At 34.5% G+C, this 15,859-nt stretch overlaps 3 protein-coding genes across 3 annotated transcripts; all 3 read right to left on the reverse strand.

The window, feature by feature from the left end:
• Positions 1–5,205: 5,205 nt before the first annotated feature.
• Positions 5,206–6,047, reverse strand: LOC125206924 (putative germin-like protein 2-1). Its single transcript, XM_048106141.1, has 2 exons — positions 5,927–6,047; positions 5,206–5,776 (listed from the first exon to the last, which is right to left on the reverse strand). The coding sequence occupies exons 1-2, from the start codon at positions 6,045–6,047 to the stop codon at positions 5,250–5,252; spliced, it is 648 nt and encodes a 215-aa protein (XP_047962098.1). The 3' UTR covers positions 5,206–5,249.
• A 1,946-nt stretch (positions 6,048–7,993) lies between these two features.
• Positions 7,994–8,964, reverse strand: LOC125199367 (putative germin-like protein 2-1). Its single transcript, XM_048097406.1, has 2 exons — positions 8,846–8,964; positions 7,994–8,508 (listed from the first exon to the last, which is right to left on the reverse strand). Exons 1-2 carry the CDS (start codon positions 8,958–8,960, stop codon positions 7,994–7,996), a joined length of 630 nt encoding a protein of 209 aa, XP_047953363.1. The 5' UTR covers positions 8,961–8,964.
• A 503-nt stretch (positions 8,965–9,467) lies between these two features.
• On the reverse strand, positions 9,468–15,782 carry LOC125200758 (rhamnogalacturonate lyase-like). The gene is made up of 16 exons (XM_048098517.1): positions 15,320–15,782; positions 14,529–14,583; positions 13,213–13,334; positions 13,081–13,140; positions 12,879–12,998; positions 12,650–12,769; positions 12,308–12,449; positions 11,796–11,966; positions 11,565–11,726; positions 11,365–11,471; positions 11,195–11,288; positions 10,945–11,086; positions 10,706–10,865; positions 10,295–10,411; positions 10,096–10,222; positions 9,468–9,871 (listed from the first exon to the last, which is right to left on the reverse strand). The coding sequence occupies exons 1-16, from the start codon at positions 15,388–15,390 to the stop codon at positions 9,617–9,619; spliced, it is 2,025 nt and encodes a 674-aa protein (XP_047954474.1). The 5' UTR covers positions 15,391–15,782; the 3' UTR covers positions 9,468–9,616.
• Between the last annotated feature and the right edge of the window lie 77 nt (positions 15,783–15,859).

Below are 15,859 nucleotides of genomic sequence, written 5' to 3' on the forward strand. Positions count from 1 at the left end.
AAAATTCACTGGGAGAAATAGTTTTGGTTTATGGCAGATCAAGATGCGATCTCTGCTGAAGCAGCAGTGTTTGTGGGAGCCGTTCAAAACAAAGAAGGCTACGGAGGATGATAAGGAGTGGAAAACTGTAACGACCCGCCATTTTAGGGTATAATAATAATGGCGATCGCTATCTAGGAAGACTTAAATGCAACAAAGATTATGGGCTAGGGTCTCATTTAAAGGTAATTTACCAGAGCATTTAATGAACAATTAAGTAGGGGAAGAATAATGCCTCAGCAATGAAATCCAACAAAAAGGCTATCACAATAAATGCTCCGAAATAGCAAAGTTCCAAAATAATCTCAACTGTTTCATATCCAAAATACTCCCACGAAAAAAAATAATTCAACCCAACCAAAAGATCACAAGTTTTCGTATTGTAGCAGAAGCGACCAAGAGAGAAGTGAAGCTATGTATGGAGACACAACGACACTTAAAGTTTCAATAGATCATGTTATTATTTCCTACTCAACACCGCCGCCCACTCGTCACCGCTCAACCTGCACATAGGGAAAACACATGCAGGGCTGAGTACTATAATCATACTCAGTGGACTCATTGCCGAAAACAGTTTTATCACAAAATAGTCATCATGCCATTTTCAAGTGTCCATCGGGGTTTTATCTTTAGAAAGGCCCGAGGCACCACAATATATATATCATTTATCCAAAATCACGGTCGCGCAACCATTTTTCACATCGACGTTTACTATATCCTCATTCTACATGACAAGGAATGCCGCCGCAATCCAGGTCACTAGACCGGCCGACCCGTACGCCAGCACTCGGTCTAACATTGGTGTACACTAACCCAAGTAGAGTTTGCGGCTCTACGAGGATCCGAATTTGATTAAATCAATAGTGGCATAGCCACGAGGGATAGGCACGACAAAACAAATCAAGGCATGATAACACATATCTCATTCTCATCAATATCAGTTTAGGACAATGTCCTTATTTTAAAAGAAAGCCCACCTTGTCGGCTTAGCTCGAAAGTGTTCTCTTCTCCTCGTTTATCACGCTGAGAGCGCGAAGTATCACCTTTAAATTAGGCGTATCACAAATCAGTTTCGAACATTGATTTCAAATCATGCATGTTCCCACGTTTCCCTTTTTCCCATCGATAAATCTTTAATATCATCATCCAAAATCAAGGTACAATTAGTATATCATTTTTATTTGAATAACAACTCCAAATTCACCATTAAATCGTGTCACGCATGAGTGTTCTACACCGACCACACACGCACACGAACACAACACATGTGCACGCCTTCCGAGGCGTGCACGCACACACACACACACTTATCACATGCATCCCAAATTCACCGATTAATTTCCCTTTCGCTCATTCTAAATGCATGTGGACCCAAGAACATCGATTGATCGGTAGAAGAAGAGAAGATCAAAATAAAAGTACATTTTTCAAAAGAACAATCGGTAGGAAACAAGTAGAATCTTGATTCTTCACCAAATCCTCGAATTGCAACTTCAATTCTTCTCCAAAAGATGAAGAATTAATGGAGAAAGTAGAAGAAAAATTTGAGAGAGTATGGAGAAGTGGGAGACGGTTTGTCCAAGAGTGGGAGGCGTGATTTTGGTGTGCTAGGGTTAGGTTCTCACTCTTATTTATAGAGTGCAAAATATAATATTTTTAATTAAATAAATTAAAGATTTGGAAAGATTTTAGGGGGAAGTGGCGTTAATTCTAGTGATAAATAAGGGGGATTCGAAATTTAGGCTATATTAATTAGCCTATGATTTAATTTGAATATTTCACAGAGTAGAATAAGATATCACGGAGCAAAATAAAATAATAAATCCTCCCCAAATAATATAGGAAGTGGCGGTTTTTATGCCTCTCCCATAAGGAATTTAAATTCAAATCCTAATTTAATTAGGATATGGCAAGATCTTCTTAGATATGGCAAGATATGGTAAGATATTTGAATTTATTTATGGAAGAGAATAAACAAGGGATCAAATAATATAATAAAATAATCCCTTCTCCCATAATATAAGGGATTTTCGAAAATCCCACTATTTGACAAGGGTTTCGAAAATTTCATCAACAAAATAAGGAATATTCGGACTTTGGATTTAATTTGGATAATTATCCCAAACCAATAATTAAATCCAAGAAAAATATGATTCCTTCTCCAAATAAAAATAGGAGGGATCGAAAATTCCACATTATTAAATAATGTTCCTATTTAATTCTCACTCATCCCTTAGGAAAATAATTCACCACAATTATATTACTCCGCATCAAATATTCACACCAAATCAATCATTTCTTTACTACCTCTTCCTTTTCTCAACGCATTGACCTTTCAACGACCACGTCATATTTTCCACATCTTTGACTATTCAATAGCCACGTCATATTTTCAACAAGTTGACTATTCAACTAAATCTCAACTCCCATACACAATTAGGTCACAAAGACATCATGTAATTAATTACTCATCAATTAATCCACATATCTTAGCATTTAAGGCATTTAATGCAAAAATTTTATAACCCGAAAATTAGGGTTTGAAAAAGTGGGGTGTTACAACAACCCTAGACGAAAAGGCCCACTCGACCATCATATTGAGCCTGTCTGACGATGTTATCATCGAAGTTGCGGATCAGGAGACGGCTGCTGCTCTTTGGGCGAAGTTGGAGAGTCTATACATGACGAAATCTCTAACCAACAAGTTGCTCTTGAAGCAACGTTTGTTTCGGTTACACATGGAGGAAGGTACGCCCCTTCGGGATCATCTGGAAAATTTGAATAAAATTTTGCTAGATTTGCGTAAATGTTGAAGTTAAAGTAGAAGATGAGGATGTTGCTTTAATTTTGCTTGTGTCTCACGAGGTATGGTCTGATTCACCTGCAAATTACTCTATGTTGAGAGTTTTTGGGAGTGTTGTTTACTATCGTGTGAGTAAAGGTAAATTGGAGCCAAGAGCTAAGAAGGGAGTATTTGTTGGTTATGGAGATGGAGTCCTTAATTCCTCTCTGTTACGATGATGTCAACATTAATTTGTATTATGACTTTTCCGTCATCGGCCACAGCGTTGTCCCTCGATTCAACAAGGGAAAGACTGTCCATCGAACGACGGTGGTGGTGGTCCGTGATGATGCGCGACGAGTGATTTCCAACGGATCAACGGTGGGGTTGAGGTTGGAGTTGACCACTAACTATTGGACTCGTGCCAGTTGCCAATGCGGTCCAGGGACGGTGGTCGGGGTGGCAACGGATTTGAGTATCGATGGCTCTGCCGAGGCCCTTAAGTGTCCGATAAGACTGCGGTAACTTCTTTTTCCCATTTTCTGTTTAATTCTATTCAAATTTTCTTTAGTTTTCGACTTCTTTAATATCATGTACGTTTTCTTCGACTCATGACTCATATGTTATTTATTAATTTTTGTATTGCATATTACATAATTCGTTAAAGGGGAGTGATAAATTGCTAACTCATCATTTAATTGCTCACTACAACTAATTTAAGATCATAGGATTTTAGAAAACGTGTGGTCTACAATTTGCCACGTGTAATTTTTGTTTTTATTAATTAAATCGAAAAAAATAAAAAAAAACTCCAAATTAGGGTTTTGGATGAAAATGTCAATATAGTGTTCCGAAAATATCAACTCAATGCTTTGAGAATGTCAACACAATGCTTTAAGAATATTAACTCATTGCTTATATTGACATTCTACATGTATTATATTGACATATTTTATATAGTATGTTGACATTTCTACTTGTACGAAAAAATTAAAAAATTTCGAAAATTTTTTCAAATTTTGACGTCGGAACATATGCATGTATGATATCGTTGGAATCCTTATGAAATTATCTTTAGTTTGATATATGTTATATGAATTTAATGTTTTGAGATTTCTTTTAAAAGTTAGTTATAACTAAACATGTAGTTAATTGACATTAATACCCCTATTAATATTTTTTGGAATTAATCATATGGCCTTATTGACGTTTTTCGTTGATCGTATTGACATTTAGGGATTAATGATCTAAGCCCTTAATTTGAATATCTAATGGCTATTATTTAATTGTAGTTAGCAATTAATTTATGAGTTAGCAATATAACACTCCCCATTGATTAAATATATATTTTTAGAAAATAATTTATATATCACGGTAAATAAATAAAGTAATGAAATTATAAGATATTGTGGAATTGGATATTACTATTAGATCTTTAAAATTGGACAAAAAAATCATAATCTTATCCCACCAAACAGAATCATAAGTTGCTCATCGGATAATTTAGGTGGACAAATATGACAAGAAAAATAAAGATGTCATTTCGATTAGATGTAATCGATGTCATTCACGCAAACATTGCAATTTAACCTCAACCCAATAAAAGTTATAGTTCAGTGAGTGTATAAATTGTTCTTCGACAAAATTTAGGAGTTACTATTTAGTTTAACTAGATAAGCTTTGAGACCACTTTTTTGCATGTCAGATTACTAGTTTCTAGCTTTCTCTTTAGAAATATTTTTCAAGTAGCTTTTTAACTTAGTTCATTTTGCATCATTTGGCTGAGAATATTTGTGCATAGACTGCATCTTTGCTTCTCACTCTATCTATTTTTGACAAATTTATAATTTTCTCTATTTATGACAAATTTATAATTTTCGCCAAGTGTTAATTTTTGTCACCACTATGATAGTTTAAATTTCGTATTTCACTCGCTTTCCCCTATTTTCGGGCCTAACGACATCGTCAAACCTTTGAAGTATGGAATTCATAAGGGATATGACTGTTCCTCCATCCAATTAAAAATAAAATATTGTTTTTACTGGCCCATTAAAAATGACATACTATTGCTACGATTGTTGGATCACCCTCAAGCCGTTAGGGTTTGAGGGTAATGAGTTCTATTCACTCTTGCAAAAGTTTTTAACTTTTAAGATTATACGAGTTAGATGAGCATATGTAGTCTTAACTTATAGTAACCATAAGACAATTTTCCTTTTGGTTACTTAAATTTTTAACAAAAATCAGTATATATATTAACTCAAAATATCATTTGTAACACAAATGATACAATGCGCAACGGTGCTCAACAAGAAAAACTAGTCGACATTAAACAGCATTAATCTTAAGAACTAAACAACTACGGATCGGAGCTATTTCTTGTTATTGAAAGTAAATAAATGGAGAAATTCCTTCTACAAATTAAAGCTCAAGACCAAGGCTTGGATTGAAGCTGCTCCACAATTCCCTTATTCAATCTAAAAGCATTTGCTAGATAATTGCTGTCAATCACAGGCTTGGCTCCAAATATACCGGCGGCAACTTCAACAATTCCGGCGTTCTGGCTATTCACCGCCGACAGAACAACCGTGTTCGCATTCCCAACGCCGCGCTGGTAGTGGACAAGTCCAACGGGGACGACGTAGACGTCTCCCTTGTTAAGAACTTTAGGGTAATGTTCGTAGTTAGGGTACGACGTCACGAACCCGACTTCCAAGGAACCTTCTAGAACGGTGAGAATCTCGGCCGCCCTCGGGTGATAGTGGGGCGGGATGAATCCATTTGGCAAGAAGTCGAGGCGGGCCAATGTTAGCCCTTGACCATTCAGGCCCGGGATACGGGCTGCTTTCAGCCCGGCCCGATATGGGTTGCTCGTGTTTGCTGGCAAATGCAGCCCGCTGTAGAAGAAGTCATCGGCTGTAACAGTTCCTGGGTTCTTGCATCCTAGAAACATAGGTGCGCCAAATCAACAACATATTACTAATAGAAAATTGGAATATTTTGTCATGAAAAAATTGTGAAAAATGTTAAAATTTATAGATTAAAATTAATGTATTTTTTGCAATTTGCTCAAAATTATATAGTGATATATTGAAGTGGGACAATACTTACCGGGGCTATTGGCATCGAAAACGCAAAAATCTTGTAAAGGAGAAGGATCGAAAGCCAAGGCCAAACATAACAAATTAAGGGCTAAGGTGCTGAATAAAACTACAACTCCAGCCATCTTTTTTCTTTTCTGATTGTAGTTTATGGGATAAAACAACCTATTTATAGGGTGGTAATCAAAATCATATGCTACACGCCTACACAACTCTAATCCCATAGTCAAAGATAGTAATAACGTTATTTCCATAATAAGTGAATATAACGTTTTTCCATATAAATAAATTCTTTGACTTAGGCTTTTATACTACAAATAAATAAATAAATCACAAAGAAAATTCCTTAAACAACAAACGGAAAGATTAATTAATCTACTCGGACAAAATGTAGTAAATTTAAAAAGAGAAATTAGGAAACCGAAATAAAATAGACAGACACCAATAAAAGCCAAATTGTACGCAACCTTGAATGGAAATAAGTAATAAGTACACAACAAATTACTAGGGAATTATATAATCATTACTGATTGATTCCATATTTACTAAGAATTGGTCAAAAGTTAAAAGTATATTGCTCAATCACACCCGACCGTTATGCATGTATGTCTTCGGATTCGATGTTTAAAATTTTCAACTTTAGATTAACCATATGTCTACCTTCAATTCAAATATTTTTAAGGGTAAGGGGGGAAGGGGCTAGGTTGCTAATATTATGAACTAGTACATCTGAATTCTGAATTTTTCTACAATCTATAAACTTGGTCGAAAGAATCATAAACTTAATTCTTGTATGGGATTTCCCACAATTGGCGTAACTAGCAAAATCAAATCATAAGTTGCTCGTCGGATAATTTAGGTGGACTAATCGAACTAAAAATCAACGATCGAATAGATGTAAACAATATTATTTCATGCAAACACCAACGGTTCATAAAGTGTCATTATATTTGGTGCTCAACTAAAATTAGGGAAGACAAATAGAAGCCCCTAGAAAAGCAAATAATTAAGATAATTTGTTATCAACTTAGGGACGCTTTCTTTTGCTTTCCAAAGTATGGTTTCTTTTAAAAAAAATCAAATGCTAGTAATTGCGTGTCAATTTTTTTATCCTTAAAGTAAAAGTTATTTGTAGTGATATTGCAATTAAGCCTCAGCCAAAATAAAACTATAGTTCACGAGCGTATAAATTTCATCATGTTGTTAGACAAAATCGATTTGGTAAGGCTATGTGTGAATTGCTAAAGGCCACATGATTCGATTTTGTCATAATCGTTAATCAAAGTTCATGATTTTCATAATTAAGTTTAAGTACGAGGGAAATCTAGAACTCATCAATAGTTCTTGAAATACTTCATGAAAATGCATTAATTAAATTTCATGAGACTTAAGATGGGGAAAACTAATATTACTCCCAACAAGTGATTGCTGGTTTTAGTTTTTCCGTACGTAGTCTGGGGATGATAGGTTGCATTGTGCTTTAATTGAATACCATTGAGAGATAAGAATTTCACGCTACACATAAAATATAAATACTACAAGAAGAAAAAAAATGGATAAAGACATTTTTTAATACAAATAAAGACATTAATTTACGTTTTTAACTATAGCACCAATGCTTTAAAAAATGCTTTAAAAAATGGTCTAGTCTTTGGTGTCTCAACTAAAATTAAAGATCGACACAGATAGAAACGTCCTAGCAAAACAAAAGTTTAAATAATTTCTGTCTGCAGAGGCAGCGCAGTTAGTTCTAGAGGGTTAGAGTTGCAAAAAAAAAAATTAATAATTTATCCTCAACGTAGAACATTTTCTTTTGCATCCTAAATTGCGAATTATCATGTTAATTTGTGGGAGAGAGAAAAACAAAATTGCGAATTATCATGTTAATTTGTGGGAGAGAGAAAAACAGAGATATGAGAGAGGACTGTGTGAGATAGAGAATGAGATATATTATTAAGGGCTAAGGCTTTATTTAATTAAGAATCGAAAATATGCAATCTCAATATATCAATTTCCATACAAAATTTATACTAGTTCACTATCTTTATTAGAGTAATTATTTTTACAGCACTCAAGCCCAAGGCTTGGACTGAAGCTGCTCCACGGTTTTCTTATCCAATCTATAAGCCATTGCTAAATAATCACTGTTAATCGCGGGCTTAGCGCCAAATATACTGCCGGCAACTTCCACAATTCCGGCGTTCTGGCTGTTGACCGCCGACAGAACCACCGTGTTGACCTTCCCGATGCCGCGCTGGTAGTGGGCAAGCCCGACAGGGACGACGAAGACATCGCCCTTGTTGAGAACCTTAGAGTAGTGTTTGTAGTTAGGGAATGAGGTCACGAATCCCACTTCCATGGAACCTTCTAGAACGGTGAGAATCTCGGCCGCCCTCGGGTGATAGTGAGGTGGGATGATGCCATCTGGCAAGAAGTCAAGGCGGGCCAGCGTCAGCCCTTGACCGTTCAGGCCCGAGATTGCGGCTACTTTCAACCCGGCCTTGTATGGGTTAGTTGTGTTGGATGGCAAATGCATCCCGCTGTAGAAGAAGTCGGCGGCTGTAACAGTTTCCGGCTTCTTGCATCCTGGACAAACATTAATTTTGTTCAAATTCTGATTTGTTACGCAACTTTAAAAATATGATGTAAAAACCATTAAATTTGACCGTTTTTGTCTGTCTATCCACCAACCCTAAAAAATTTTACGAGGACATTATGAAGTAATTCAGCCTTGTCGTCAGTTTGAAACGTGTTTGCGCGAAATCAATAGCATATTACTAATGGAAAATCTAAATATTTTGCTATGGAAAATTTGATAAAATGTTAAAATCATAGGTTGATTCATAATTTAACTAAATTTTATGATTTTTTGGCAATTTGTCCAACATTATACGGTGATATGTACAAGTGGGACATTGCTTACCGGGGCTTTTGGCATCTGACACGCAGAAATCTTGTAAAGGAGAAGGATCGAAAGCAAAGGCCAAACACAATAAATTAAGGGCTAAAGTGGTGAATAAAACTACAACTCCAGTCATCTTTTTTATTTCCTTTTTGATTGTAGTATACACGATAAAACGACCTATTTATAGGTGCCACAATCAAAATGCTTTTATAATGCCAAGATTCTATCTCGAAAATATAAAATAAATTTAATTAATAAAATAAATGGTCGAAAAAAATTTGGCTAACATTAATAAAAGCTAAATTGTATGCAACCTTGAGCGGTAATAAGTAATAAGTGCAAATTTCATTATACCACGATGGAATGTTGAATTAATTTATTGACTCCATTATATAAATAATGAATTATTAATTAATTCCATTTTTACTATAAAAAAAATGGTCAAAATTTATATGAATTTACTATTAAAGATATTCCATATTTGTTAAGAAATGGTCAAACAAAACTTAATATATTGCATGCTTAATTACATCCGACTAGCAACAGAATTTTGATGATGAGGTACGGTCCAAACCGTTGTAATTAACAGTTGTGAGATAATTTTTTAAGTTGGCAAGACAATCAAACTATTCAACTTTAGATTAACCATCTCTCCAATTCTAATTCAAATATTTTAAATTCTTGAAATACTTCATATATTTCATAAAAATGATTATTACACTGCTCACTCAAAACATAAGAAATGGAGTACATAATTTAGAACATTTATTTCTCTTTTTCTCTGTCTCTTCAAGCCAGTTTGTTGGAGGTGAGAGAAGGAGCCTCAAGTCGAACATAATCATACATGACTCCATGCAAAGCACTGAAATTTCTAGCTTGTGTGAGGTATATTGTGTTATCCCCTTTGTTGAGAAGAGAAGTTTCTATCTCCACATTGAATTGCCAATAAAGCCCATGAATCCCATGCCTTGTTATTGTGTTGTCGCTTCCAATTAATCCGCTCGAAAACAACGCCTCGCCTAGCCCATTCTTGTTCACCCTCACCTGCAATCACCCTTTCATATATCACGTATGCTGTACTGAACGAGATCGTACCTAATCCCCGTGGGTAGCTAATATACATTACTTACCTTAATTTAGTATATGTAAGTTGCATATATTATGATTGTGGGTGTTAAGCAATTAGAGGTAAAACGACAAGTAAGACTCATGAATAGTACAAATGTCGTGATAAAGATAGTGAAAAAATCGCCAATGCCTTAACTTACCTCTAGTATGGAAAAAGTTGCAGATGCTAGAGCGATCCGCAGCGTGTATTTCCCACTCTCTGCAATCTCGTCCAGTTCGAACTTTATCTGCCATGTTGTTGCTTTATATGCACCCTCTCCAATTTTTCTATTACATTTTCATGTTACATAATCCAGCTAAAAAGAAGTAGCAAAATATGTCTAGTTTGAGAAAGTGCACCTTGTAACTTGAGCATAAAACCAATCTTTCTTGTAATCACTAGTGCCAAGAGTGTAAACCAAGTCTTGATTTGGGTACAAATCTGCATACCTCTGCCACAACCCATACTGCCTAAACCTGCAGTGATTAGGAATGAATTTGCATCATTCGTGTACATACACATGGCGTGCATCGATAATAACATGCCAGTTCGAAAATATATAATTAGTAATTAAATTTAACTTGTACGAATAGAGATTTATAAGTAGCTCGTTGATATACATAGAATCGGGCACACATGACGTGCATTGATAATAACGTGCTAGTTCGAAAATTTAAATAATTACTTGGCGATAAACATAGGGTAAAGTACACATGACATGCATTGATAAGAACGTGCTAGGTTATGAACGTAAATTAGTTTTATCCAACCTGTGTGAAGGGAGATTTACAAGTAGCTTGTTGATATACATAGGGTCGGGTTCAGGAACGTAGAACTCTGCTGCAGTTCGATCCGGGATGCCAATCTCCCATAGTGTTGCTCCATTTCTTGGAGGGAAATACACAAGATCGCCCAGATCTACTGAACTGCCTGAAAGTCCAGATTTTATCTATGACTATTAATTCACCATGTTAAACTTTACAAAAAATTAATTAAATAAATTTAGAACCTGGTGCCACAACTATATCTTTGTCACATCTATAATCACCAATGAAGCCTGGGACCCATGCATAGATATTGTAATCTCCAGGCCTAATATTGGTAATTTTGAAATAACCATCATCATCTGCATTTACCCAGAATTGATATCCCTGAAAAATACATTATGAATTTACTTAATTCACCATTTTATTTCAAAACAGGGGATATATCTTTATATAGATATTCATTAATTATTTAAAATATGTAGTGGTATATACTTTTGCTTCCTTTTGAAATGATCCATCTTTTCCTGGTGGAGCCAGCCCCACAAAAGCACCCTTTGCTGCTATTTTTTTCTCCTCAGAAATGTACCTTACATTTATAGTAACAATTCAAGAGTTCCAAATCTGTAATCTTTTTTATTATCATAAGACCAAATCCATCTAACCTGTCTTGAGCAAATAATCTACCACAAACACTCCCTCTTTGATCAACATGCAAGAAATCTTCTGAAACAGGGAAGCTATATGGCCATTTCTCAACTTCTTTCTTCATCTACATCCACACACACATATATGCAGGATTCAATTTCATATAAATAAATGAATGGAAAAAAATGAGCTAAGAATAAAGAAAAGAAAACAAAACCTGCTCTTTAGCATCACTCCACAAAAAAGCAGTACTATCATTTGTATAATCAGGCACTAAGTTAAGGTATATGAAAACTGGTCCAAAAACTTTCTTCCACTCTTCCCCGTCTCCGAACTTCACCACTAGATCCTCCCCTCCGTAGTGAGTGCTCACGAACATCTGCACGAAAAAACAGATGCAGTGTGATTTGGGGAGATTTTCTTGGCTCAACAAGGTAGACGAACATACGGCCAATGTGGTTGGGTTGACATGAGAAGTGAGGTCCTGTTTGATAGGCCCTCCAGTCCTGAACTCATTGCTTGGGCTGATTTGCCACAACCCTATTGTGGGATCAGTGCATATGAAACCATGCACCTTGTTGTCTTTATTTTCACATGAGTATTGGTATTTATCATCCACCTATGTATATATACAACAACATCAGTTTAGGTAGAATGTTAGTGCATATATAGTAGTACTCCCTCCATCCCAGAAAGATTGTCCCAGTTCATTTTTTGCATTCGTTTTGTAAAAATAATAATAAATAGGTAAAGTTGAAAGATAGTAAAATAAGAGAAAGAATAATGTAGGTAAGACTATTCTCTACATTATTCTCTCTTTTACTTTACTCTCTCTCTCTATTTTAACTATTTATTATTATTTTTGCAAAACAAGTGTGAAAAAGGAAACGGGACAATCTTTCTGGGACGGAGGGAGTATAACATAAAATGTGACAAAATGGATTTAAATTTATTGTTTACTTCTCCTTTAAATTCAGGCTCTATTGGATTGACTAGGAGCACTGCTTCTGGGAATGCCAACTCCCTCCCCCGTGGAGGGACACGGTCCTCTGGTCGTGGCAGACGCCTCTGCCTGTCGTCTGACATGGCCATGTACACAAACCTATAGCGTTTTCCCCCAACAAGTTAACATCATATCTATGTACTCCTCTGTCCCACTCAAATTGACACATTTCTATGGAAAGGTGACTTAAGACTAAACAACATTGCATAAAATTTTGTGCTGAATAAGAAATGTGTCACTTTGAGTGTGAGGGACAGAGGATCTTAAAACTTTTGAATTCGCAAGAAAATGAGTGCTACTTTTCTATGTTGAGCATGAGGGCGATCCGGGCCTCGTTCAAGTAGAATGCTGGCATAGTCTCATCGCGTTGGTAGATGGCGTACGAGTAGAAACCAGACGAGCCACGCAGCATTATGAACCTTAGAATCACCACACAAATTAGCATAATATATCATCATATTGTGAAAATCAAAACATAGAGATAGATAAAAAAAAAAAGGGGGGGGGGGGGGTTGGGAAAAATGACACCTTTTGTCTATAGACAAAGGGGCATGTTGTCCTAGCATGGAAACATCCCATTTTCTAGAGAAGGATAGCTCTACTTGTTCCTCATTTTGTACCACAACGTGGAAATCTGTTCCATTAGCACTGCACCCAAATTTTGATGATTCTCATTCATATATTTATTTATATGCATATAATCAATGTTCTAAGTATTAGAATTTCATACACATCAAATTCTCCTCGGGTGCCTGAAGTGCCAGGTTTGCTCCAATTAAGGTCCCAAAACCTGCATATACATATGTCATTTGGATTATATTAATGAATAATTCGTGTGTGTGTGTGTGTGTATTTTGTATACCCTCCATTTAGCAATGGATTATGGAGCTCAAGCAAGTTGTCGAGTCCATTGTAGCTTATGCCAATGAGATGGCCTCCTGGTTTTGTGAAGGTAAGTTGGAGCAATCCATTATCTAACACCACCTGTTATGTGTATATAATAATAAAAATATGATAAATAGTCCAGCTTAATTGATAAAATATCTCTCATTTAAGTCTCTACATTTCCAGATAAATAAATGAGTAACCATCATTGATCACCTTAAAAGAAACCAAATTTATCACAAATGTCGCCATATATATATTGTGATTAGCAACTTAGCATAGTTACTAAAATTTTGTAGATTATCAACTACGAAAAATGATTATTGTATTAAAATGTGTCGAATTATTTCCTAAAAATGTGCATGAGGTGATACTACGAGTAAAAAATTAGTAGTCTGAATATATTGTCAAGTGGTATGTCTAGTCAATCTCATAAAAATATTATATCCACTCTCTTCCTTATTTATTTTTATTTTTATTTTTTGTAATTATAGTTGACTGACATACCATTTAAACCAATGCATTTTGGTATAGTATAAAGTCATAAAATTTTATTCGCTTTGATCTCTATTTCATTACTTAAACTACAAATAAGCATTTAACCAAAACAAAACATTGAATAAAGGAATAATCCAACCTTCAAAAGCAAGACATGATCATTATGTTTTTATTTCTACTTTACAGCTATTTTATATAGTTTGAAAATGAGATATATATAGTCCACTTATGCAGTATCAATCTCTTTATACAATCGATAAATAGTAAAGATTAATTTTGATAGTTGCTGAAAGCATACATTTATTGACTAATGTATACCAACTAATAATGTATCCTTTTACGGCAACTTCTATATTGTTACGCAAAAGAAAACTCAAAAGTTGATACGCTAAAGCAAACTAAGAATAGTAATGTTAAACAACTACACTGTGACTTTCTAAAAGATAAATCATGAAAAATTTAAAATTATTTGATACATTATTAAAATAGAAAAATGTAATAGTAATTTAATTTTGATTTCAAATAATTTTGGTGAAAGGAATAAAAATAAATAAATTAAATGGCCATAGTATTAGTCTCTATTCGGGATTAATGGAAAATGATCGATATATAGAAGTATTATAATAATAATTATTATTATTTACGAACATAGTTTGATTAGGATGCATAGCCTTATTGAATAAAACAGCCTTATTAAATTGGGTTAATTATATTTCAAGACATAATATAAGTTCGATAAAAGTTCAATTAAAAATAATATTAGGGCTAGAAATAAACATAAAAATAAAATCTTACATAATCTTGCTGAACCTCTAATTGAAGTAGCCCATTGCCCGATGATTTCTGCAAACTGTTAACCAAAAAACATTCTCTAAATTAGGATTAAACATTCTCTAAATTAGGATTCAATCTCAATCCTTAATACAACAAATTAAGAGTTGAGAGTTGAGAACATTTGTATTTAATCAGAAATCATATATTTTAGCAATTTAATTTACGGCCACTCTAAAGATTCAAGACCATCGAGCTAGGCTCCCCAAATGTTTGAGAAAATGTCACAACTAAAATGTTATATAAACAATATTTTTTGTAATTTATAGCATTCGAAATTATATTTAAAAATTTGGTAAATATTTAACTAAAAGAACAAAATTATCTATTTTCTCGTAAAATTAGCTAGAATGATTATATTTTGCTTTTTATAATATTAGAATTACCTTTAAAAGGAATTGACACAAGAGAAATTATCATGAAGAAATCTTTAACAAACATGAAAATAAATCATGACCATCTGTTTAATCAAATCACCAGTATAGATTGGGTTTTAATTATGATTGTGAATTAAAAAATCTTCTACCTAATCTCATCCATATATGTATTCTTGGTAAATAAATAATTTAGAGGCAACTTGTGAAAAGGTAGCCACCCTCTGTAATAACTCATGAAATAATAACACAAATTTAAGCTTTGGATATTAAAAAACATAACAAAAAAGTGATAATATCTAATAAATTCGTTTCACAATATTCAGCCAATTAGATAAAAATGACAAATTAGACAACAACAACAATTTCAAAATTACATACCTTAAAATGCATAAAGTGATAATGTATAATACAGAGAGCCGATGCTTCACAAAACAGCTCATTGAGAGCATATTTATTTGTGGCTAAATAAAACCAAAGCAAATAAATATGCTCTATATTTGTGGCTGCTAAAGGGATATTTAACCAAATTTGAAATTTCAAATCGTTGAAGCTACGCTAAGTGTTAAAATTTCACCCTTTCCCATGGACATAGTCACGGATCCACGCTATAGCCTATGACTTCAATTTTGAAAATTTTCAAGAGTTTTTTTGTAATTTTGCTATGTCGACTTTACGATGGGGTAAGAATGCTTGAAGCGATTCTGTCACGCCAAGTGCTTAATATATGAGGTCGCCGAAGATTATCAGCAGCGGCTCCATATATACGAGGCAGGTCATGACTTCCTCGACAAATTTGGGAGCACTGACTGCATACATTGTGACAAAAATATTGTCCAACGGCATGGAGAAATGCACACCGACCACAAGTGCACACATCCAATCGACTATGGATTTGACGTACTTCCTTCGCCCTTCGGT

The sequence above is a fragment of the Salvia hispanica genome, chromosome 1, assembly GCF_023119035.1.
Source record: "Salvia hispanica cultivar TCC Black 2014 chromosome 1, UniMelb_Shisp_WGS_1.0, whole genome shotgun sequence".
Taxonomy (NCBI): Eukaryota; Viridiplantae; Streptophyta; class Magnoliopsida; order Lamiales; family Lamiaceae; genus Salvia; species Salvia hispanica.